Source organism: Xiphophorus couchianus, chromosome 19, assembly GCF_001444195.1.
Source record: "Xiphophorus couchianus chromosome 19, X_couchianus-1.0, whole genome shotgun sequence".
NCBI lineage: Eukaryota > Metazoa > Chordata > Actinopteri > Cyprinodontiformes > Poeciliidae > Xiphophorus > Xiphophorus couchianus.
The window spans coordinates 3,332,878-3,357,657 of record NC_040246.1 but is presented as its reverse complement, the minus strand read 5'-3'; the positions used below and the strand labels follow the sequence as shown (position 1 = coordinate 3,357,657).

The 24,780-nt window shown below is 38.9% G+C and overlaps 1 protein-coding gene across 5 annotated transcripts in view; it reads left to right on the top strand.

Annotated features, from left to right (window-relative positions):
• The window catches only part of pacs2 (phosphofurin acidic cluster sorting protein 2), a 73,379-nt gene that overhangs the window by 42,705 nt on the left and 5,894 nt on the right, over positions 1–24,780 (top strand). For 3 of the 5 annotated variants that reach the window (XM_027999814.1, XM_027999816.1, XM_027999817.1), the window contains 20 exons: positions 3,305–3,392; positions 3,534–3,623; positions 5,010–5,135; positions 9,353–9,515; positions 9,699–9,772; positions 9,912–9,992; positions 10,970–11,029; positions 11,127–11,281; positions 11,895–11,985; positions 12,880–12,951; positions 13,040–13,164; positions 13,836–13,968; positions 14,167–14,271; positions 15,066–15,172; positions 15,271–15,425; positions 15,516–15,626; positions 16,885–16,993; positions 19,583–19,615; positions 24,136–24,178; positions 24,313–24,355. In XM_027999814.1, coding sequence (XP_027855615.1) covers positions 3,305–3,392; positions 3,534–3,623; positions 5,010–5,135; positions 9,353–9,515; positions 9,699–9,772; positions 9,912–9,992; positions 10,970–11,029; positions 11,127–11,281; positions 11,895–11,985; positions 12,880–12,951; positions 13,040–13,164; positions 13,836–13,968; positions 14,167–14,271; positions 15,066–15,172; positions 15,271–15,425; positions 15,516–15,626; positions 16,885–16,993; positions 19,583–19,615; positions 24,136–24,178; positions 24,313–24,355 — 1,964 coding nt within the window. Of the gene's footprint in view, positions 1–3,304; positions 3,393–3,533; positions 3,624–5,009; positions 5,136–9,333; positions 9,516–9,698; positions 9,773–9,911; positions 9,993–10,969; positions 11,030–11,126; positions 11,282–11,894; positions 11,986–12,879; positions 12,952–13,039; positions 13,165–13,835; positions 13,969–14,166; positions 14,272–15,065; positions 15,173–15,270; positions 15,426–15,515; positions 15,627–16,884; positions 16,994–19,582; positions 19,616–24,135; positions 24,179–24,312; positions 24,356–24,780 lie in introns of those variants that run through there. The other 2 variants (XM_027999815.1, XM_027999818.1) reach the window with 2 other exon arrangements.

The following is a 24,780-nucleotide window of genomic DNA, read 5'->3' as shown; positions in this document are numbered from 1 at the left end:
AAGTGCCATCATTAGATTTGTAATTGGTTACGTTTCAAATACAACTCTAATGCATAACTGTGATGTGGAAGCAAACAAATCTGAAAAGTGTGGTGTGCATGTGAATTCCGGCATATTTGGCCGTTAGTCTTTGGGAACATGTCTGCCATCTTTACACATGTTGAAATAGATTTTTTTTTTAAATTAGATGACTATTATTTCAATAATCAATTCATCATGATTAATCCGATTAATCGTTTCAGCCCCAGAATGAATAGATGACTTTTAAAGGCAGATGACAGCACTGAATGATATTTAGTTGAGCTTTAGTAATCCCAATGAGGAGAACATTTTAGTTACAGAAACCATTTTGAGTTTGTGCAGCAGGAAGTTGGCTGAAATGGTTTTTGAAGCATATTTGAATCCATCGATACCTGCATTTTTTTTTTTACTTTACAATTGTGACCTAGGATGCATACATGGGTAAAAAAGTTCATTTTTGAAGCACAATTGACATAATCCAAAATGCCAGCTTTGTTTTTAGTCAGTTTTCAGCTACTGTATTAGGAAATGTTATGCAGTCCCTTCAGGATTTTTTCTTATTAACTGTACTCAGTGTAAGCTGCATCCCACTCTGTCTCTGTTGGAGCATTCGGCTTGCATACTAACAAAAACCAAAATAAAAAACCTCCACAAGGTATACGTAGATGTGAGGAGGTGGAGAAGAATGAACAAGTATGGGGATCTTGTGCTTTTGGAAAGAAATGGCTTCTTTTAAGGGATTATGAGGTCTTTTTTTCTCTTGCAGCCACAGTTTCTGGGCATTTATGACTGATAGTGTGCAGTTCTCAGAAACCAAAGCATTGATTAGCTTTTCAGCTCAGTTTTTTTTATTTCAGTCTTTTACTCGTATGTTATTTAACTGTGACATTTTAAGGATTTGAATCATGGCACCCTGGAAAAGCATGAAAATGCAACACAGAGCTAAAAAAAATGCATTAAAGAACAAGTAATACAATATAAATAACACCTAAAGGGGATTTGATGACATGTGCAACTGATAAAAAGGACTAAAGAAGAAAAATTACATCGATTTAAGTTTATTTTTATGATGTTTCAGTTCCTTCAAATTCAGATGGATTTGAAGTCGATTAAATCTTTGTATTTTTCTTGTTTCTTCTCTTCAAACATTGTGGCCTCTTTTACTTTTTTGGAGGATGCATAGAGCAAGAATAGATTTCTAATAGATATGAGGTTTGAAAAATGAGGACAAATATGAATAAAGGTTTTGTCTGAATCTTAATGTATCAAGAGCATTTAAGTACTCAGAGAATGAACTGATAAAAAAGGACATCTCTGGAATTATGTGAAACATAAAAGAAGCATACAAAATATTTTATTATTTATCCCAAAAGGACTTGATTTTAAAGAACAAATGTTCTATTAGTATTTTTTACCAACTGTTTGATGTGGGAGTTCAAAGAGAGCAAAACATCCGTCAGCTTTGCTCGATGTCTGCTGACTGACACAAAATCAGTCAGCAGATGGAAGATTTAACACTTATTTTGTTTTAGCATCCAATTTAATATTACACAAAATGAGCTAAACCAAACTAAAAGATTGTTTCAGGTGACAAAATGGCTGATAAAGTGTGGATGCAACAGTTTACATCACAGTATCATTAGAACAAAAACAAATGGAAGTAAGTTTTTGATAATTCTCAGTAAAGATTGTTGATAATCAAAATAAACAAGAGTGACCCCAGAACTAATCCTTGTGGGACACCTTTGGCCACATAAAGGAAACTGGAGGAAATGCCGTAAGCTCTTATATACTCCTCTGTTGAAAATATTAATTCTTTTTAAGCCAACCAAATGCATCTCTTTGATCGATCAATAATGATAATTTTTGTTTTATTAAGGTCTGACCCACCATGTTGACAACTGTGCAGAAGTCAATAAACAGTCTCAGGAAAACCAGACTGGAAATGGGATAATGTACAGCATTATAAGGAGTTAGATACTCTTTACTAGTTGCTCACTGACAGGAGTCAGATTTTAACCGTAACAGGTAACGCAGATCTTGGCAGGTAATCGTTTTGTTTTTTGAGACGATTCCAGATATCAGGAAATCTTCCTCGTTTCCAGAGAGAAGTTCAAAATGAGTCAGTGCTGACTCAGTAAAATTAGTTGCTTTTGAAAAGAAACAGATAATATAACAGTAAACCAGCATTAAGTCATGGTTAGCAGGCCTGTCACAATAAACAATAAATCAATCAACCGCATGATGAATTAGAAGAAACTCAATAATTTTCATTCGCTTGATTTTTCTCTTGTCTCTTTTTGCCATAAACTGAATGATAAAAGTCTTCAGTCTGGTGCTTTGAGCTCAACTGTCCCTTATTAAAAAAAATACAATTTTGTTTACAAAAACTTCATAATTTATTTTATTGGTTGTTTCCGTTGTTTTCTTTATTTATTGTGGATATTTTAAATGTCTTCCAGTTCCAGTGTTTAATGATAATTAGAATTTAAAGTTTATTGAGCTTTGAGAATCTGTTCTTACGTTGTTGCGCCATTATTACTTGAAAATGTTCTGAAAGCAACAATACTATCATGTATCGCAATAAGTTCTGGAACAATTTATCGTCCAGCAAAGTTTGTTATCATGACAGACCTAATGGTTGGTTGGCTGCCTCCCCTGGTCCAGTGTTCAGCATTAATAATGACATTTCTGTTGTATGAACTCTTTTAATACAAAACAATGTAACTTGATGAAACTTTTTTTTAAGTCTTAGCACAGAAGAATTCAAGCCGAAATGTTGTTTGTTTTTCAAGTGACAATTTTGCTAATTTACATATTTTTTGCACTATTTTAAGCATATTTTAATAATTGTTAATTACTAAACCAATCTAAATCTAGGGCACGATGGGGTTATTAAGAAAGTAAGATGCATTCTCATGTCTAATCGTGTTTTTAATTTCTTTAATTTGGTCATTACTAACGTGCACATTAACAAAGTAGGTTACATTTTCTATAGTTGCTGCAGAAAGTGATGCTGCCTCAGTGTAGAGTAAGTATGTGATTAGTAGAGTTTGTGATTAATCTGTTTACGTGTCAAAGCGATACCGATGTGATCAATGTGTTTACTCCTTGGAGGACTCCGGCGGGGCCGCAGCGTTCTCCTCTATAAACCGTTCATCCCACTGTTTGATAAACAGATTGACTTGTTGTGCATGACTCACCTGTTTGTGCATATGAAAACACACTAGAAGAGCTGTCTGAACCTCCACCTCTCCTTTTGTCTGTTTGTGTCTCTGTCCAGACTGTGCAGCCTGACTCTTAAAAAGCTGGTGGTGATGAAGGAGCTTGATAAAGAGCTGATTTCTGTGGTCATCGCAGTCAAGATTCAGGTATGTATTTCTACATTTTGGTATATATGTTGAAAAGAACCAATAAATTGTCCAATAAAAGTCCCCTGTGAGCATCTCATGAGGTCTAGTCTTGTACCTCCTAGAATGGTGTGAACATTTTTGTAACTTTTTCTTCCACAGGGCTCCAAACGCATTTTGAGGTCCCATGAGATTGTGCTGCCACCTAGTGGGTCAGTGGAGACTGACCTGGCTCTCACCTTCTCCCTGCAGGTAAAGCAGAACAAACACCACCCCCATGTTGATGTTTGGTAGAGGTAATGTGTTTCTATTACTATTCAGTCTTGGCTCTACATGTGACGAACGAAGAGTGCAGTGACCCATACTGAGATGTTATTTCTACACAGTAGGAGCTCGTGCTTTAATTTTAATAGTTTTCTGCTTTGGATTCACGAACAGTTAGAGAGGTTACATCAGTTTTACATGATCTGCACCCAAAGTGAGTTTTTCTGAGGCATAAGTGAGCCTCCAGACCAGCAGGGGGCCCCCAAGAGAGCTTGTTGTTCTTCGGTTTTCAACAGAGCACGGATCTGGGATGGAAGTCACATCCAGTTGTACATTTGAAAACTACTTAGACTTTCTATCTGTTGTCCATTATGATAAATAACAAAATTACTCAAATGAAGTTGATAACATTAGTAGTACAGTCTAATTTATGATTATCTTCATAAATGGATCTTGTGTTCCACTGATTTTCAGAGATGGAGACCAACAGAAGAGCAACTAAGTAGTTTATCTTCTTTTCACAAGAAGCCATGTTGGATTATAAGGTTGGAGTTGGAGTAAAATCTGCAACTTTCTGTAACCTTAACAGTCACTGCAGCTTCTCTATCGAGGATTTGTTTTGAGTTTAACCATAATTTTTTATGACCAATTACTTGGAATATTATAATGTAATATAAGGTACTATTTTGAGTTGTCATTGTTATTTTATAGAGATTTAGTTAATATCTGGTTCAAAAGCGTACTATACTTGTTGACCTTTAATAGAAGGGAATAAATATCCCACAATGCTTCAGAAGAAAACTTAAATTAGAAGAAGAAAGACAGAGGGCTTTTTCTGAGAGCTGTTTTTCTGAGGTCTAACACCCTAGTAAGTCATCATGGCTATTATCTATGATTCGTTCATCATTTTTTGATTTACTACAGTTCATCAGAATAACACGTCTGGCTCCTTATCGTCTCTGGATTAGTTAAATATACAACATTCTCCTCCCTGCACATCTATGCTCCCAGACTTAATTTTTTTCCTCAGTTTTCCTTTCCACCTTATGGTGGCTTTCTCCTATATCCAACTTTGTTTTTCTTCAACATTGCATTATCTGAGTTTCGTTTTGCATTAACATGTTCTCGTGTAATAAATTCACTATCAAATATTCACCCCTTATATTGCAATTTAGCAAAAACTGACTTATAGGTGGTCAGATCCCAACCTTTCTTTTTCAGTATTGACTTCCTTTGCGCAGTGAAATTACAATTATTCATGTTTTGTTTTTGGTTTTTTAGCAAAAAGAAAACCACCTGTTGATCTAAACGTCTCTTTTTACCAGATGTTGTTGTTTTTCTGATTTTTTTTTTCTTGTTTTTGTTGTCTTTCAGTACCCACACTTCTTGAAAAGAGAAGGCAACAAGCTGCAGATAATGCTCCAAAGACGGAAAAGGTACAAGAACCGAACGATTTTAGGCTACAAGACTTTGGCCGTGGGCTCTATTGATATGGCAGAGGTACAGTGTGACCGCTTCACATAACGCTCATTCATCTTCAGTTTGTTCACTGCAGATTTAAAGTTTTGTAAAGCACATCAGTGTGTATGTGTGTGAACGGGAGGCAGTAATAAGCCTGTGCTGCCCTTTGTGTTGTCTGGCAGTCTCCGGTCAGGAGGGAGCAGAAAGGTGTTTCGGCTCTAACAGGCTGTTAGTGTCAGAAAGATCAGGGGAACGTAATGAGTGCTAGAAGCTCCAGCTACCACGCTGTCTGCTGCTGCTTCCTCTTTAATGACTTCTGGCCTTTTAGAGTCACACAGTGCAAGAAAAACCTGCCCAAATACATCTGAAGAATACTCTTTTGTGTATGACAGACCGAAATTATCCTGAAGCCTTCGCTAGCATTTCCAGGGTGTCACATGGTCCAGAGTGCATTGATGTGTCTTCTCTTCTTGACTTCTAGTACTGTGCTAGTAAACATCCCAGGTTTAGAAGCGTTTTAAACTTTCTTCCCCCCCAAAATCTACCCCTGATTAGATTAGTTTGTGCTGTGCTGTAAAATCCTAATAAGGGATACAGTTTTCATTGTAATGTGGAAATTATTGTTTTACATTAACGATTAAATATATTTTTTACATAGATTATACTTGTAAAAAATGTAAGGTGGGTTAAAGGGGTGAATATGTAAAACAACATCTTTATCCTGTAAGTATTTTTGTACATAATATTAAAAAATAAACAAACATTTGGGGCAATTAGTGCTGAAAGATTCTATTTGAGTGTCATCATTTCAGGCAGGGGCGGTCCTAACCTTTTTGGTGCCCTGGGAGAACAACTCTTCAAAATGCCCCCAGGGGGGCATAGACACTCAAATTTTTAATTTTTATTTGAAAAAGATTTTAAAAAACTAGAATAATACTACAAACACCCATAGCAAGACACATACTGTATACCATTAAGTTTAAAGTATACAATTCAAATACAAGAAAATAAATGCTGTGGAAAATACATACTATTATTATAAGGTATTTCTAAATTGAACTAATAGTAAAATATTTTTGAATTTATATGTACTACCATTGTGGTTCTGGCAGCTCATGCCGCCCTAGATGAGATGGTGCCCTGGGTTCCTGCCCACATCACAAATTGCTACTGATTTCAGGAAACAAGTCAAAGTTGGCTCTGAAATGAACAATGTATCTTTAAAGACTCAATAAACTAATCACATCCCACCACAAGAAACACACAGAAAACAGTTTCCTCTGCTTGAAGAAAGCATGGATTACACATGTAAAGAGCTCAGTTTCAGCACATATGATCCTCACACACAAAGGAGATCCCATATGGTTGAAAAAGCTCAGCGGGGCTTGTTAACGCTCAGCAGCTGAGAGAAGAAAAGAAAAACACACCGTTGAGCTAGAGTGAGGTTTAAAAAAAACACAGGATGTGGTTTTATCAAACCATAAATTCTTGAATTTTCAGCTGAACGTGCAAAGTTGTGGGTTTTTTTTTTTTTCTCCCCAGGATGCAGTGGGGACAGAAAGGCTTGTCCTGATTTTAGAGGAAGAAATGAAACACAAAATATGAGATCCCTCCGCTGTGGCGCTGTTGAATCATCCAGTCACCCTCCAGCTGCTTGGCTGATGCCTCCAGATCAGTGCAGTGTAGCAGAAAACAGTGACCCAGGTGTGCTTCTAATCACAGAGCAACACATTCAGGCTGAACAGAGGAAAGAATGAAACACCTTACCTACAAATAAACAAAATAGAAAAAATAACAATTTGATATTTCCACATCGGATGACAGGAAACACAATCTGTTTGAGTGGAAAGCTGAACAGCTCTGCTTCTTGTTTATTTCTCCAAAATCAATAAGATGTCATGGAAACCGTGGATCTTTAATCGTAAACAGAGGTGACAGGAATATATTTATGAATATTTTCATTCTCTGAAACACAATATTAACACTTCAATTACAAGTTAAATTGATTACTACATTTGACCTTTTGTTGAAAAGAATCTACAATTCACTTATTGGACATGAAAACAAACAAACACAGAATCTAACGACTTAGTGGGAATTATGCAGGGAGTTGAGAAAAAAAGATATGAAGATATAACTTTACAATTATGGCATTTAATAAAGAATTGAGGGACCTGAGTGAAGTTGTCCTGCCCTTCACCTTCTTTTAATTAAATGAAATCTGTGTTAAACATTCGTGCAGCAAAAATGTTTGCTTGTGCCACTGTCGTTTTAAAAATACTAATAAATGTTTCCAGAGGTCATGAAATGTCAACCAGCTAGCTTACAAAATAAAACAAAAATAGGGTGTAAATCAACTGTGCTACATTTGCGCTGGTTTGTGCTGTAACTCCCCCCCCCCATATATCTTCATATATTTAAGATTTTTAAAAAAGTTAACACAGGTCACCAGAGATTGAGGGTTCAGTATGTTTTGGCATTTTAGCTAACAAAATGTTTATTTTCTTATTTAAAAAAGGGATTAAATTGTTTGTTCATATGTATTTTTTTTTATGTATTTGTAATATTGTATAAAATGAACTCAAGTGGTTGAAAAGAATGTGCCGATGGTTTAGCCGATCGATCGATTAGTCGACAGGAAAGCCAGTAACTAAATATCACAGCTCTAATTCAGTCTCAAAATCTTTATTCAAAGGAATGAGAGGAGAGAGGAGTCCGTGTTTCCAGCAGCTTTTTCTGCTCCTCTGTAGAAATCCCAATGCAGCTCGCCTTTAATAAACTCTATTGGATCTGAGCCTTTGGTACAATGAATCCTCATAAAGATCTGATCTAGTTGCCGTCACACGTTCCCTCCTATTCACAGCTGTATCTTGACGTAGTGTCCTAAAATTCTCAGCAGCCCTTATGAAGTGCACTGGCCACAATGAAGAGGCCTGACCGAGCATTGTGCTTGTGAGCTGTTCATCATTCAGAGTGGACAGGAGGATAAAAGTGCTCTCACCCCCTGGTCTGTTTTTACAATGTGGCGTTTTACAAGCACATGCTTCACTTGTGTCTGACAGACCAACCACACAGTAGTGGTCTGTGTTCATTCCCCGTGATTTAATACTTTACAAGACTGCATTTGCAGCTGCAGTGTGTATTTTTTTATATATTGTCTCTACCGGCTTTGGTAGAGTTTCAGGTTTTCCTCCAGTATTGTCCTGTATTTAAGCGCCGTTAATCATCCAAACACCTCTGACGCGCGTCCCCGTCGCTGCTAAAGAAAAGCATCCCCTCAGAATGATGCTGCCACCACTGCGTTTCACCCCGAGGGCTGTGCATTCAGGCAGGGTAGATGTGCAGGGTTTGTTTTCTGTCAGAAAGTTTCTGTTTTTGTCCTCACCTGACCGGCGCGCCGACTTTGGACGTCGGACTGCAGCACCCCCTTGTGGCAGACTCCGAGCAGGTCTTCAAATGGTTTTACTTCAGAAGATGGTGTGCTTTCTTCTTGTTAATAAAGGCCAGATTAGTGAAGTGTAGGATTAATGCTGCGCTCCAGTTTATTGGAAAGTGGAACTGGGTTTGACTTCAGACCCGAGGTAACAGCGTTCTGGTTAAGAAGTCGGAATTCCAACATGGCGACGGCCATAAACATGGTTTCCAATAGCTCTGACAAACGTCATTCTAAGGTTTAATTTCTGTAAGTAAACACCAGTTTTAATTTGGTCTGTTTAGAGTTGAAGTCACTACATGTAACTTTGATTTTAAAGACACATTTGCTTGTGTGTCTTGTCAAATAAACATGTTTCCACCACATCTTACTGACGTTGTCAAGAGGAGCGGCCATGTTGGAACGCACTGTAACTGGAGGTAGTCGGAGTTGTAAAACTTTGTCATTTTTCCTCCACTTCACAGTTATATGATACTTTGTGTTGACCTAAACGTTAAATAAATAAATTGATGTTCATGACTGTTTTGTGACGAAACGGATACAAATTAAAGGGGTTTGAATACTTTTACACTAGAACTTAATCAATAATTACCCTTTCTCTTGTTATACTCTTGTAAAATAACTGCTTTGTGGCGTTTTAAGGATTCATCAAGACTTTCAGTCTGACTTTTACTGAACTTTTGACCAGTATGGTTATTTACAAGTTTAATCAAGTGTTGCATTTATTGCAATTTCAGGTTGTTGTGTTTTTTCCATTCGTTTGAAATCCTTTTGACATTGCCCCTTCTTCTGCATTGAATTTAGTTTTTCCCGCATCTCCCAGGTGATGCAGCACCCGACGGAGGGAGGTCAGGTTCTGCCTCTCTGCAACAACCAGAAAGACATGCTGGGCAAAGTGGCCGAGATCTGGATCTTCTCCCTGTCCAGTCAGCCGATCGACCACGAGGACGCCGGCCTGCAGGGAGGACAGAAGATCAAATGCACCGGTAGGCTTTTGCTTTTTTATTTCCCCACCGATTTTAAACGAACGCAAAACTAATCACCTGATGTTTGATATGGTAAATAAATCAAGAGTCTGTTTTTCCTCCCCTATCTCAAATAATTTTTAAAGAAATTTAAAAAAGTAGAATGTGTAAACCTTTAACCTTCCTGCCGATTGTGTCCCGTAGATAACTACTCGGAAGAAGAGTATGAGAGCTTCTCGTCGGAGCAGGAGGCCAGCGACGACGCAGTGCAGGGACAGGTGAGTACATCTGCAGATCAGTTTGACCTTTAAAGGTCATGAGGTGAATTGGTATATAGATAATGAGGAAAAAAGAAAAAAAAGGTCTGTCTCTCCCCTGAAGATTTCAGACATTGTCTCTTCCTCCTTCATCTTTCAGGATCTTGAGGATGATGAGTTTGATGTGAGGAAACCAAAGAAGCAGAGGAGGTCCATTGTGAGGACCCCTTCTATCACCAGGGTAAGAGATGCAAAGTGAGACGGAGAACTCAAAGAAACATGAAAATAAACTCATGGCTGTGTTTTTTCTGTGCAATGCTCAGACAGAACACCAGACGTGCACACAAGAAGGTTTATTATTTGGTTTTATTTTCCTTCAATGTCCCTTTAGGGGCTCTGTAGCAATCAATTCCAGGTAAAAAACCTTCAAAGAAATACTTTTAACAACAGATACCTCAGTGTTGCTTGGCCTCAGTGTTTACACAATGCCAAAAAAGTAAATGTATTTTTTTTAAATCTACTGTAAAAAATGTTAAATGTTCCAAGATCTCTGGTTTCCTCTTGTCATCTACTCATTCACTTACACGCTAAAGTAAATCTTTGTGCGCCCGAATCTGCCTTTACTTGCTGTATTAAACCTAGTTTAAATACAGAGTGTTTTCAAATGAATCCTGTTTTTACTGCCGAAAATATATGAAATATCTTTTTCAGATTTCTCCTACTGAACCCTAAATAAACAAGCCAACTGGATGCCTTTCGCTTAACGAGAAAAAAACATTTGGAGTTTTTAATCTACGGTCCCATTCCTACAAAACAAAACAAAAAAATCTGCTTATTTGTTTGTAGCTAAAATAGTTCTTGCTTAATTTACTGCTGTATGGGTAAAAATAAGGAAAGAAAACCTTTGGCGATTTTAGTTTTTAAAAATGTAATTTTTTGGTCCACAGATACTTCTGAGCTGTAGATTTTGACCGACAAAAAGTTTGGACACCCATACTCTTCGGTGTCTCTACATAATGTCCATCTATGCTAGAAAATGTGTATGTTTCCATGGAGACGTTGATTAGGAAGGATTAGCTTCCTTTTCTCTTCTAAAGAAATCCATCCCCACAGGATGATGCTACCACCGACGTGTTTCTCCTTGTTAGCTTTACGCACCGTTCTGAACCCGAGGCGTGTCTCACACTGACTCTGTGGGTTTCTCTTCCTGCATTTTAGCAACAGAACTTTAAGCAGCGGGTGGTGGCGCTGCTGAAGCGCTTCAGAGTTTCTGATGAGGTACGTTTTCTCCCTTTTTTGTTTTATCTCGTGATTTCCAGAGAGTCTCTGCTTCTCTTGTGACTAACTAGTGTTTGATGTGTGTGTGCTTGCGAAGGTGCTGGACTCGGAGCAGGACCCGGCGGAGCCGCCTCCTGAGGTGGAGGAGGAGGATCTGGACCTGGACAGTGTGGAGTTTGAGAACCCCAGCGACAGCTGCCCGGAGCTGGACGATGATGACAGCGTCCTCAGCACGCCAAAACCCAAACTAAAGTGAGCTGTGGGCTGATCTAATGTCTCTAGTTACCGATCTGTTGGCATTTTATGAATTATAAAACGGTTCTGCATGCTTAGTATAAGCCAAGAGGAATTGGAAAAAGTAAATGTGTATGTGAACATTATGTGTGTTTGCCTGTTTAAAGTCAAGGAGACAATGAAGTAATAAAGGATAGACAGGGAAGAAATCATTAAAGAAAGCAAGGAATCAAGATAAAAGGAAGGAAGGAAAGAAAGCAGGACACAAGACAAGGAAATTCATACTTTGTTGTTAATAATAAAGAATCAATATCCATATTTGAGCTCCAAACTTTTCCAAACTGCTCAGGACACCTGTGAGTGAGACATCAGAAAATTCATCCCTGCTTGTTTCCCTCAGTGCCTCCCAGATGCTTTACGTCTTCAGAATACTGAAAACTTATAGCTTGTCGTCTTCTGGGAACTTTCCTCGAGCGCTAACAGGCTCCTTCACACTCAGATGGGAGTGTGAAAAATAAATGAAACCTGCAGGGATCTTTTAGCCGAGTCGTGTTTATGCCGACCCTGTGAATCATCTGTGAAGAGGTGAAACATTTGGAATGCAACGTGTTTGATCTCATCCATGTTTCAGGCCATATTTTGAGGGACTGTCCCTCTCCAGCTCCCAGACTGAGATCGGCAGCATCCACAGCAGCCGGAGCCACAAAGAGCCGCCGAGCCCGGTTAGTTACCCACTTTCTATCTATTAAAGACCTGATTTAAAATATCATGCCGCTGTTTTAAGTACACAAGCATTCAATAAATTAGAGTGTTATTGAAAAGTTCATCTATTTCAGGAACTTTGTCACTTACTGAAACAGATTAATCCCACACAGATGGATGTTTGAAAGCCTTTTTTTTTGTTAATTATGATGATTACAGTTCAATAAAATCATGACATTTAAAATGACAATATTACCAATAAATAAAACAATTTAAATAGAGAAATGTGGGGTTAATAAAAAGTATGTTGTCAATTTTCAAAGGGAACTTTTAATCTGACAAAATGTTTTGTTGGGTTTTTTTGGGTTTTTTCAGTCGGTGCATAATGTCCTTCATGGTGTTTTATCTTACTTCATGTTGTCAAACAGGTTCTCTTTGAGTGCTTTCTCAGTTCTAAAGGCCAGGCTGCAGCAGGGCTTTAATTGAAGGTTTAGGAGTGTCCTAGTTAAAGTCCAGATTTAAATCTGATTGAGCTACAGTGGTAAAGCCTTACAGGCAGTTCATGATTGAGAATCTTCAAGCATGGCTGAAATTTGAGAAGAGTTAGGACCAAATTGATAGAAAAAAAACGTATTGCTACTGAGAGTTGATGGTATGAAAGGTGGAGCTAGTGGGTTTAACTTTTCCCTACAAGTTGAAGTTGGTTTGGATCTCATCTTTTCCCTGATAAGTGAGATCAAAATTTGAAAACTGCATTTTGTTGCTTTCTTTTCCACCGGTCAATCTCTGTAAGACCTGCTGAACTAAGAATCATCTTCAGATGTTCACCAATTCTGACTTTCCGCCTGTGAAATGAACATTCCCGAGACTCAGTCACAATCAAGTCTGTTTTTCTTCCTTCCACCTCACTTTAGCTTGATCTGGACAAAACCAAGTGCGGCGACACTGCGTTCGCCGACGATGGCGGCCGGGACAACGCCACCTTTGTGAGTACAGACTCACGGAGGTACCTTCACCTTCGACTCACAACCTGAACATCTGGTCGGTTTTATTATTTTTTCCGTTTTCCTCCAGGAGCAACCCGAGGCGGTGACTCCCACCACGGAGCTGGAAATGGACAACATGGACACGTTTCTAGAGAGACTGCCACCGAGTGGCAAAATGACCAAGACAGAGTCGCTTATCATTTCATCCAACAGGTATTATTTCCTTAACCGCCTTCCTATCGGAACCAAGAGAGTGCGCTTTATGGAAGAAATACTGAGAAGCAGGGGCGTCACTAGGTTTTAATAAGGGGGGGTGGGGGGGCTAAGCCATTGTGAGCAAACATACAAAATTTCTCAAACGGCAACCAAAGCAGCGAAGTTGCTTTTCCACTTTTGAAATAGTGGAAATAAATACTTCTTTTACTGCAAACTGCAAATCACTATAATAAAATGGTTTCCTAGGAAAGGTTGCTGAGGTAATTATAATTTTTTTGTGACAACACCTTTCAAGTACATTTGTTCAAAGTTTCATGCTTGTTTTGCCTTCCAAATAATTCCTGTTACATTGGACACCAATCTCAGAGTTTATTAGACTATGCAAAAAATGAAAACTGACAGATTTAAGATCACATTTTAACTAAAAATGATTCATTTATATGACTATTTATTTAAACTCATATTTTGGTTTTACTGGCAGTTTTTTGTAAAACAAACAAAAAAAACAACAACAACATTTAAAGTGGGCTTCAGAATATTTCAAGGAGGTGTCCGCAACCCTAAAATAAGCCACTGCTCAGAAAGTATCTCTATGGTAAATGTAATGGATAAGCTGGTGAATTACTGCCCCCTCCTGGTTAGTCTTTATGTCCTGTTTTCCTTTTCAGGCAGGAAGCGAAGCTGGCAGGGCGGCGAGGTAGGAGCACGTCCCTGAAGGAGCGCCAGCCCAGCCGGCCCCAGAACGAGAGGGCTAACAGCCTGGACAACGAGCGGTCCCTGGACACACGGTGCCACCTACAGGTAGGGGAACACAGCTGCAGCTTCTTATCCTCAGCTTCTTCCTGTGATTATAGCAGATTTCAAGTGTCTTCTCAAGGTTTTTTATTTTTATTGTATTAAGCCACTGTAATAACAATAAAAGTAACAATATTGAGATTAAATCAACAGAAAATGCATCCTGAGTTTTGACGTTATTTTTGCTTTTTTGTGTTTGTCCAGATCCCTAGAAAAACAGTTTATGACCAACTGAACCACATCCTGGTGTCCGATAACCACCTTCCTGACAGCATCATCCTCATCAACACGTCAGAATGGCAAGGTCAGGTAAGGTCTTCAGAAGATGAACGAGACGGAAAGGTCAAACTCCTGAACACCAGCCGCTTAACATCATCCAATCAGAGACAAGTCACCTGTTAAAGCTCAAACTGACAACTTGAAACTATCGATCCAGATTTCAAAGTAGAGATGTACCAATAGAATATTAGTATCTTTAGTGGTCCCAATATTGAAAAATATTATAGATGTGATATTGTGACGATGTGCCCGATCCATATTTATGCAGTCTAATTCTACGCTTTGTGCTCTGAGTGACATCATGCTTTATTATTTATTTGACATCATATTTAGAATTCCTAATTTTACTTTCTGAACCATTTGAAAGAAGGTCTGTTGCAGTATATTTTTTTTTTACATTTTTGGTCAAAGTAGTCAACCTATTGTTTGTCAGTTTCGGGTTCTTTATTACTTATTTTACTCCTAGTCGCACTGACTGAATAACTTAAAGTTGTGTTGTTTTTACAGGTTTGACCAAGCTTAGTCAGCTGTACTGGTGCAGCGTTTTTCAAAGACATTTATAATTCAGTGAATTTATTTCTGTGTTTTAATAAAAGAAACATTTAAGGTCTATTCAGCGCTGCTTTTCCATCTCGGCTGATACTGAACCTCAGATATGTGGAAAATGTAGATCAGTGCATCGCTAATTTTAAGCTGCACATTATTGACTGTGCACGTTTAAAATATTATTGTGTTGCTACACATTTATGAAGACAAAACAGTGTTTAGTTCCACCTGCTTACTAGTGAATTCATATCTCTTGTTCCTCCTCTCCTGTCTGTCAGTATCTGTCGGATTTGCTGCAGAACCACCATCTGCCCGTGGTCTGCACATGCACCACGGCCGACATCCAAGCTGCTTTTAACACCATTGTCTCTCGCATCCAAAGATTGTAAGTCTGACCCTCATTTGTCCCCATTAGGACAAAAAAAACCCAAACGTATGTGGCTTTGCAAAATCAAAACCGCAGTATTTGTTCTGCTCCTATAGCTGCAACTGTAATTCCCAGACGCCCATTCCCATAAAGATCGCAGTGGCTGGAGCGCAGCACTACCTCAGCGCGGTTCTGAGGCTCTTTGTGGACCACCTCTCCCACAAGACCCCGGACTGGCTCGGCTACATGAGGTTCCTCATCATCCCCTTAGGTCAGAGATCGACTCTGAGTCGATGACGGCGATGATGTCGGAGCGCGGCCGCCCTCGCACATTTATTTTAAAAGCCTCCGCTGTCCTCAGGTGCGCATCCCGTCTCCAAGTACCTCGGCACGATTGATCATCGCTACAACTGTTTGTTCCAAGACGCCGCCTGGAGGGATCTGTTTCACAAGACGGAGGCTCCCGTGATCGGTGGGCTGTTGCTTACAAACACTGCACGCACTCTTTGGTCATTTTTCCTCACAAATTTAATTTTTTGCTTTTAAAGTCATATCAGATTATACGTTAAATATTCCACAGCACGCCACTTTTTCCAAATGTGATGGTTTAATCAGAAACTTCAATGTATTTTACTGGGATCTTATGTGACCAACAGAAACCAGCTCATAATTGTTAAGTTCTAAGGAAAATACATAAAGTTTTTAACAAATAAAAATCTGAAACGTGTAATGTAGATTTATATTCTGTGTTCTGATGCAACTAAAAAAATCAACTGTCTCCAAAAGTCATATAATTAGAATTATTTTTGTGAGAAATGCCTGTTTCATTTTCTATCAAAAACCAATTTCTTGTTTGAATGACGATAATTTCAAATCTAAATGGCTTTGAATAATTGTGGGCCGAACACTACGATGCTTTGTTTTGTCACCAAAGCATATTCAAGTGTTAGAACGGCCCAGTCAAAGTCCAGACCTAAATCCAACTGAGAGCCTTGGCAGCATTGACTGTGGCTTCCAGTCTGAGTTCACTTCAAAATTAACTTTCAGTAACCTTTAAGCGAGAAATAGGAGTTTGTTTTAAGTAAATAATTTCTTGAAATTGATGAAAAAGTATTTAGTTATACATAAAAGAATCTGTAAATGGAACAAGTATGTTTTCATCAATATTAAGGAACTACTGATTTAAACAAGCTCTTATTTCTTTCTGAAAAGTTAGTTGTAAGTTAGTTATGTCTTATTTCAATATATTTACACTAAAAACTAGACAACAATATTTAGTAAGATTTTGTGTTTTCTTTTTAGTTCAGGTGATCCAGCTTAAATAGATTGGTCAAACGGAATTAGATCAAGTTTATCCAAGTCAATTTATTACGTTTCTTTAGTTGTTAAGGTAAACTAACCTAAGTAACGTAAGTTTGACAAACTTTATTGAGTTACTGTTGACCAATTACTACATTTTTTTTTTTTTTTTTAAAGTTGGAGCTGCATTCTCTTTTTTTCAGTAAATTTTACAAATTTGTTGTAGCAAAACATAATTCTGCAAAGTATTAAGTAGGGACTGAAAACAAATGATCTTTTATGTCGGTCCATCAGTTAAAATAAGCGGAAGTTTGTGGTTTTAGTCACAAAACAAAATGAAAACATTCCCAGACTTTGAATGCAATGCTTGTTTTTTCTTTGGGCCGGGGGAAGAGGGTTGCGTTCAAATACTAATCACCATCCATGTGCAGTTCAGGAGAGCCCTGACGTGGTGTCAAGGGTCACGCAGTACATGGAGGGAGCAAACGGAGCCCACCAGCTCCCCATCGCTGAGGCCATGCTCACTTACAAGCAGAAAAGGTTTGTTTTTGTTTCCCCTCAGGATTTCAGCCTCATTTCATGTAAGAGTCTACTTTCACTGAATATTATCTGTAGTTGCACAGAAAGCTGATTTATGTCTTTGGGAGCTAAGAAAAGGTTTTAGAAACCCTACTAATGTTTTAAGTATTTACTCTTAACAAAGGGTACTAATGTAGAACTCATTCTGTTTTCAAAAGGGGGAATGCAGTGGACAAAAAACATTAACAGCAGTGGTTATCCTGACAAAACATGTATTTTTATACCAGATGGAAAAATCCTGCTGGTAGATAAAACTGTTAACAGTTAAATTGACCAAAATATATATACACTGCTCAAAAAAATAAAGGGAACACTCAAATAACACATCCTAGATCTGAATGAAAGAAATATTCTCATTGAATACTTTGTTCTGTACAAAGTTGAATGTGCTGACAACAAAATCATCAATGGAAATCAAATTTATTAACCAATGGAGGCCTGGATTTGGAGCCACACACAAAATAAAAGTGAAATAACACTACACACTGATCCAACTTTAATGTAATGTAATTAAAACAAGTCAAAATGAGGCTCAGTATTGTGTGTGGCCTCCACGTGCCTGTATGACCTCCCTACAACGCCTGGGCATGCTCCTGATGAGGTGGCGGATGGTCTCCTGAGGGATCTCCTCCCAGACCTGGTCTAATGCATCCGCCAACTCCTGGACAGTCTGTGGTGCAACGTGACGTTGGTGGATGGAGCGAGACAGGATGTCCCAGATGTGCTCAATCAGATTCAGGTCTGGGGAACGGGCTGGCCAGTCCATAGCTTCAATGCCTTCATCTTGCAGGAACTGCTGACACTCCAGCCACATGAGGTCTAGCATTGTCCTGCATTAGGAGGAACCCAGGGCCAACCGCACCAGCATATGGTCTCACAAGGGGTCTGAGGATCTCATCTCGGTACCTAATGGCAGTCAGGCTACCTCTGGTGAGCACATGGAGGGCTGTGCGGCCCTCCAAAGAAATGCCACCCCACACCATTACTGACCCACTGCCAAACCGGTCATGCTGAAGGATGATGCAGGCAGCAGACCGCTCTCCATGGCGTCTCCAGACTCTGTCACATGTGCTCAGTGTGAACCTGCTTTCATCTGTGAAGAGCACAAGGCGCCAGTGGCGAATTTGCCAATCCTGGTGTTCTCTGGCAAATGCCAAGCGTCCTGCACGGTGTTGGGCTGTGAGCACAACCCCCATCTGTGGACGTCGGGCCCTCATACCATCCTCATGGAGTCGGTTTCTAACCGTTTGTGCAGACACATGCACATTTGTGGCCTGCTGGAGGTCATTTTGCAGGGCTCTGGCAGTGCTCCTCCTGTTCCTTCTTGCACAAAGGCAGAGGTAGCGGTCCTGCTGCTGGGTTGTTGCCCTCCTACGGCCTCCTCCACGTCTCCTGGTGTACTGGCCTGTCTCCTGGTAGCGCCTCCAGCCTCTGGACACTACGCTGACAGATACAGCAAACCTTCTTGCCACAGCTCGCATTGATGTGCCATCCTGGATGAGCTGCACTACCTGAGCCACTTGTGTGGGTTGTGGAGTCCGTCTCATGCTACCACGAGTGAGAAAGCACCACCAACATTCAAAACTGACCAAAACATCAGCCAGACAGCATAGTACTGAGAAGTGGTCTGTGGTCCCAACTGCAGAACCACTCCTTTATTGAGTGTGTCTTGCTAATTGCCAATAATTTCCACCTGTTGTCTATTCCATTTGCACAACAGCAGGTGAAATTGATTGTCAATCAGTGTTGCTTCCTAAGTGGACAGTTTGATTTCACAGAAGTTTGATTTACTTGGAGTTATATTGTGTTGTTTAAGTGTTCCCTTCATTTTTTTGAGCAGTGTATATATGTATATATATACATATGGCTTATCATTCAAACTGCCCTTTGGAAACAAAATGAAGTAAATGTCTCACTACTGGTATGGGGCTTGCAGACAGTCCTTTGCAAAAGTATTGATACACCTTGAACTGTTTTGCATTTTTACAACTTACAGCCACAAAATCTCGTACATTTTCGGGGATTTTATGTGACAGACCAACACTAAGCATTATTGTAAAATAAAAGGACATTTTTATCTATTAAATAATAACCTAAAAAGTGTGGCAAGTGTATCCAGTCTGCCCTGATTAAATACTTTCTAATACTTACTGAAAGTTTTATGCTGGTTCATCTCCACCATCTTCTCTTGGGAAATATTTTTTTCTTTTTTTTTTTTTTTGAACAAAATAGTTCAAGCTTTGACTGGACCATTCTAACAAATGATCATGTAATTCATTTGCAAAACCATATTTGGGCTACCATTGACGTTTAACACCGTTGTGCTGGTCTAACACATAAAATTTGAGAAAAGTACCATAAAGTACCATAAAGATTGCAATTGAAACATAAAAAAAAAAAGCTAAACACTTTAAGGAGTGTGAATACTTTCTGAAGACACTGTAGGTACGCAGCATTCTGTGTGAGCATCTGTGTCTTATCCATCAATGTGTGACTGTGAATAACATCTGTTTTGCTGTATGTTTTCTTTTTTTTTGTTTGTTTTCAAAGGAAAAAGAGCTTTCATTTTGATTTTGCCGTAAGGTATTGTGGTCGATTGAGTTTGTTTCTTGCATAGACTGGTGATTGATGTGCTTTCTGTGTGCCAGTGTCATTTCCCTTTGACCCACGTCTGCCTCTGTTGGAGCTTGCCCCCTTCACAGCTGCCTGAAAAGTGGTTTTATTCCCCAACAACTTGAGATTTGATTCTGAAGTAAATTCACATAACCCTTCAAACTGAAACCGTTGTACATCCAAGTTTAAACAGTGTTTTTTGCATATTGTTGCACTGTAAAAACAGTTGGGTAAAAACAACCTGGGTCTGAGTTTATCTAACTCAACAGAGTTGGATTAGTATCAGCATACGAGGTTTTATTTTTTTGGTCAAAAAACAATGTTAAAGCTTCCACAAAAAGGGAGTTTAAAACCATAACCCTTAATCTTTTTATGAAACAAGCTAATTTGGGATAATCAAACCTTCCTGAGTTTCCCTCCGGTCTCTTCTCTGACAGGAAAAGTTACACAATGAGCTGAAATGGCTTCTCTTATGGCCAGCTACTGAGGAAATGCATAAAACTGCATTGTGTTTCAGGTTTTCGAAATATGATGCAGCATTTTCTATGTGTATATACACTGAGATAAAATCACACACCTTTTTTTCCCTCTGACATCAAATCAAACCAAATTATTCGTACTTTAGTTTTGGTTAAATTATTATTCTTTTATCACATTCTTCGGTGTCGGATGTTTTTATGTTTGAATGTGTTCTAAGTTGAGACGTCAACCCGTAAAAAAGATGCTCTCAGAAACTGGAAAAAGTTAAAAGTTCTGGACTAACATGGACTGAAAGGCCGCTCAGAGAGGAAGAAGCCATTACTCTGAAAGCAACGCAAGAGAACCAGATAATGGTTTGCAGATTCCCTCAGAGACAAAAAGCCAACATTTCTGGGTACATGTCTTGTAGTTTGAAACTAAAATTGAACTGTTTTGCCATAATGGCCATCACTATATTCAGAAGAAAAGGGAAGGATGCTTAAAAGCCTAAGAACACCATCCTAAACGTGAAATGCAGGGGTGGCAGCAGTATACGGTGTTGGTATTTTGCTGCAGGAGGGACTGGTGCGCTTAAAGAAAACAGATAGAATAATGTGGATGGAAAATTATCTAAATACTGAACAGCATCTCAAGAAATCAGCCAGGAAGTTAGACGTAGCACAAATAGGTTTTCCAAATGGATGATAATTTTTATTGTTTACAGAGTGGCAACACTGAAGCCAGTGTTTGATAGCGGCCCTAACAAAGTCCAAGAAAATGAGTTGGCAGAGCTAAAAACGTTTGTTTGAAGAAGATGAAGAACCTGACTCTGTTCTTCTAGTTCAGTTCAGGAATGAACCAAAATGCCAACAAATTACTGAGAGCAACTCGTGGAGAGGACCCAACAGGTTTGACCTGAGTCCTGCAGTTCAAATGTTAATATGTGAAATTATTTTGGTAAAAAGTGTAATCTGGTTAATGTCAAACAACGAGAACAAGAGAAAAAAACGGTGTTTTTTTTAAGACAGTGAATGCAAATATCTGGTTTCACCTGTAGCTGGCTTTAAAGGAGCATTTTGGGAATCTGATAGTCTTATTAAAACTGTAGTTTTTATATTAAGCTTAGATAAAGTAACTGTATCTTTGGGTTTGTTGCAACCAATAGAGTTTCTTTATATACCAGCCTTTTATCTGTTCATAAAAATTATGAAGTAACAATTTCAGTAGGCTCTTTATTCTCTGCTTCATAGCCTGCTGCATAAATAGTTGTGAAATGCTGTGAGAGATACCAGAACCAGGTGGATGTACAAATCTGTAAATGAGAACCATGAGTTTTGAACAACGGGGAAGTTTGTGCTGATAAGGTGGCAGGAGACCAAACTGTGCTCCCTTTCATTCTTCCACACAGACTCATGACTGTGGTTCTGTTTCTAAGGTCCATGCATCATTTTAATTGATGAAACAATAATGAAGCACGAAAAAATATCTACTTTTTTTTCCATTAGAAAATCGGATTTTTTTTGTCATTTAGAAATTAATCAAATATTCTGACTGTACACTTCTGTATTTATCTTCTCTGGGGATTTATTCTCCACTAATTAACAAATCAACTTCTCATAAATCAGCCAGATAAATACAGTTCGTCTTCCAAATGAAAATATCTTAGATGTTTTCTAAGATATTTAGAAGATAAGAGTTTATCAGCTGCATGAAATAAATCAAATACCTCCTCAGTTTCTGTTTAATTCTACTGAAAAGAAATACTTTTGATGCATGGGCCTTCTGGCTGTCTATGTCTGTCTGTTAATTGTCCATTTAAATGTAGGGAAACATGCACATTGTCAGCGAACCTTTTTATGTGTTGATGCTTCATTCAGTCATGTAATTACGGATTTTGACATGTCTAAGCAGCATGTCTAGCAAAGTACTCAAATCAATAGCCCTCCTGTTATTTTTCTGGCTATAAAACAATGTTGCCATATTTTTTCAAGTAATCTACACAAGGCCACAGCGTAATAATTCTCCTGAAATAGTGTGTCTGCTTTTTAGCTTGGTGCGACATTTGAGTGGCCAACATCTATCTAGCATTTTGAAAAGCTGTATAGAGTCAAAATAGTGTCCGGTTTTTCTATCCCCCCCCCCATTATTATTGGTATTTAACAACTATAATAACTGTTCCTAGATATAGGAGCAGATTTTTTTTTTCCTTTCTAGTCTTCATGCTGTGAGCATTCATTTCTTATTTCTGCTGAGACTCGGAGGTGACGTGATGTCGCTGTGTAAGGCCGCAGCTGATAGTAGTTAGCATAGCTAGCAATACTAAAACAGCCAGAAACTGTTTGCTGTAGAAACGTCAGCTCTCCTGTTATCTGCTGAAAGTTTTGCTCGGTTTGTATGGCCTGAGCTAAAGTTAGCCATCAAGCCAACATGATAATCATAGCATTTAAGCTAACATTAGCTTTTTAGCTAAGTTTGACTTAAGGTTAAAGTAATATTAGCTTTTGTTGAAGATACCCAACATGCTAGCGTAAGCCAACATGTTAATGATAGCATTTTAGCTATCTAGAGACGCATTCTAGTAAATTCAGTTTAACTTTCTGTATTTTTTAACAAATCAAAAACACTAAAAGTAGCTCAATTTGAATCTTCAATTAGCAACAGCGTCCATACTGAATAGTGTGGCTGTCATTGTGGCATAATAGCAATCGCTGGTTAGGACAGATCAAGCTTATTGGTGTCTGATTCTGCTTACCAGTTGATTTCAAGTTATACCTTTATGAAAAGCTTTTTTTTTTCTTTTTTTCACAATTTGAGTCTAAATAAAAGCTTTTGCACCAAAACTGAAGATAGTTTCCTTGAAAGGTGGTTAAGAGATGTATTTCAACTCAGCTCAGAGAGCCTTTGCAAAACAAATAAATTTGAAGAATCACTCAATGTTCTTTGAGGTAATTGTTTGAAAATAGTATACTGATTTAAGAGAAGAAAATACCCACATTTGTTCATTTCTGAATAATACAAAATGAGAGAAAAGCTCAAACTTTAGACAAATAATAGTTTAATCCACCTGCATAAGCCACTTTAAACCATTGAACATACAAGAAGTTGTTCACTCCATCATGAGGAACTCATGCAAAGAGACGGGACTTCATCTCTCTTATACCAGGCAGCCATCTTGCCTGTGTTTCTCTGGCTGCTCTGAAGCTGACTGCAGTAGAAATGTGTTGGATAAAATCCCTCCGTCACTGTCTTTAGACCCTCTTCTCTCTCTCTCTCTCTCTCTCTCTCTCCCTGCCTGCCTCTGTAGTCTCTCTGTTTCTTCCCTGGGGGGGCGATGGCAGGTTTCTTCAAGGCAAGAGCAGCAACCTTACGCATCATCAAACCACTTCACATTCAGAAAACGCAAAAGCTACAATTCGGCTGCGCTTCATCCTGCTATTTTTCTGGGCGTTGCCGGGAAAATAGCTCTTACTGTAGCGGGGTTATGCACTACCGCCAACAGGCAGTGCATGGACCCAGACAGGTTTTTGGATTTAGGTTGGTGCTCTTCCTTCTTCCTTCTTGCGATGCTTTTTTCCCACCTTATGAACTTGCTGCCTCCTGAATGCCTACCTGACCGGGTTTAGGGTCATCTTTTCTGTCTCGGCCATGATTCTATCGCTTTACTTCATGCCACAAACTGGCCGGAGGCTTGCATGTTCTTTTGCTCTCTGCCCGTCCTGCTACAGTTGTTTATTTTATTTTCAACTGAAATCTATAGTAAAGTAAGAAAAAAGGGCAGCATGCGCACCTAGGCTTTGCATTCCACATGATCTCTGCAATGTTAATTATAGTAGTTTCAGATATCAATCATTTGGTATCAGCATAAAAATCAGCATTCATGTTACTAATCGACCGATGTAGACGTAGCCTCTCTTAATTGGAATCGTTTGTAGTAAATTAATTTCTACAGCCACGTTTTAATTGCAGATTTTTTCTCTTCATCATCAGACCGAATGTTTTTACTCCTACTAATTATTAACTCTCTTCACCAGCCCTAATGAGGATTCCTGTCAGAAGTTCATCCCATTTATTGGGGTAAGTAGGAAAGCTGTGCCCTGGCTTTCTTTCTCTGGATTTGTCCAATGGGAAGTTGAATTTATTGCCTTGTAAAGTTACCCCGTTAGCTGAAAACCTCCTTTTCTTCCCCCTGTTCCTCCATTGTTGTTTAGATGGTGAAAGTTGGCATTGTAGAGCAAACATCTGCAGCATCAGGCAAGTACTTGTTACAACATTATTTAAAGCAACATCTTTTGCACAGGCTGCATAATAAACCTACAAACGGACAAATGAAAAATGTAATATGTTTATTAGCTGCATCTAAACTCTGTTCGGGGCCTTATGAGCGAGCTCTACGAGAAACGATTTTTCGACTTTTTCTTTTCAATTTTCCATCTATTTTAACAACATATATGATAAAGGCCATCCATCCATCCATCCATTTTCCGTTCACCCTTGTCCCTAATGGGGTCGGGAGGGTTGCTGGTGCCCATCTCCAGCTACGTTCCGGGCGAGAGGCGGGGTACACCCTGGACAGGTCGCCAGTCTGTCGCAGATGATAAAGGCCAGTGCTGTCCAAAGTTTGGCCCCTGGCTTTATAATGCACCCAAATCATACAGTGACTTTCACTCAAAAGCAGA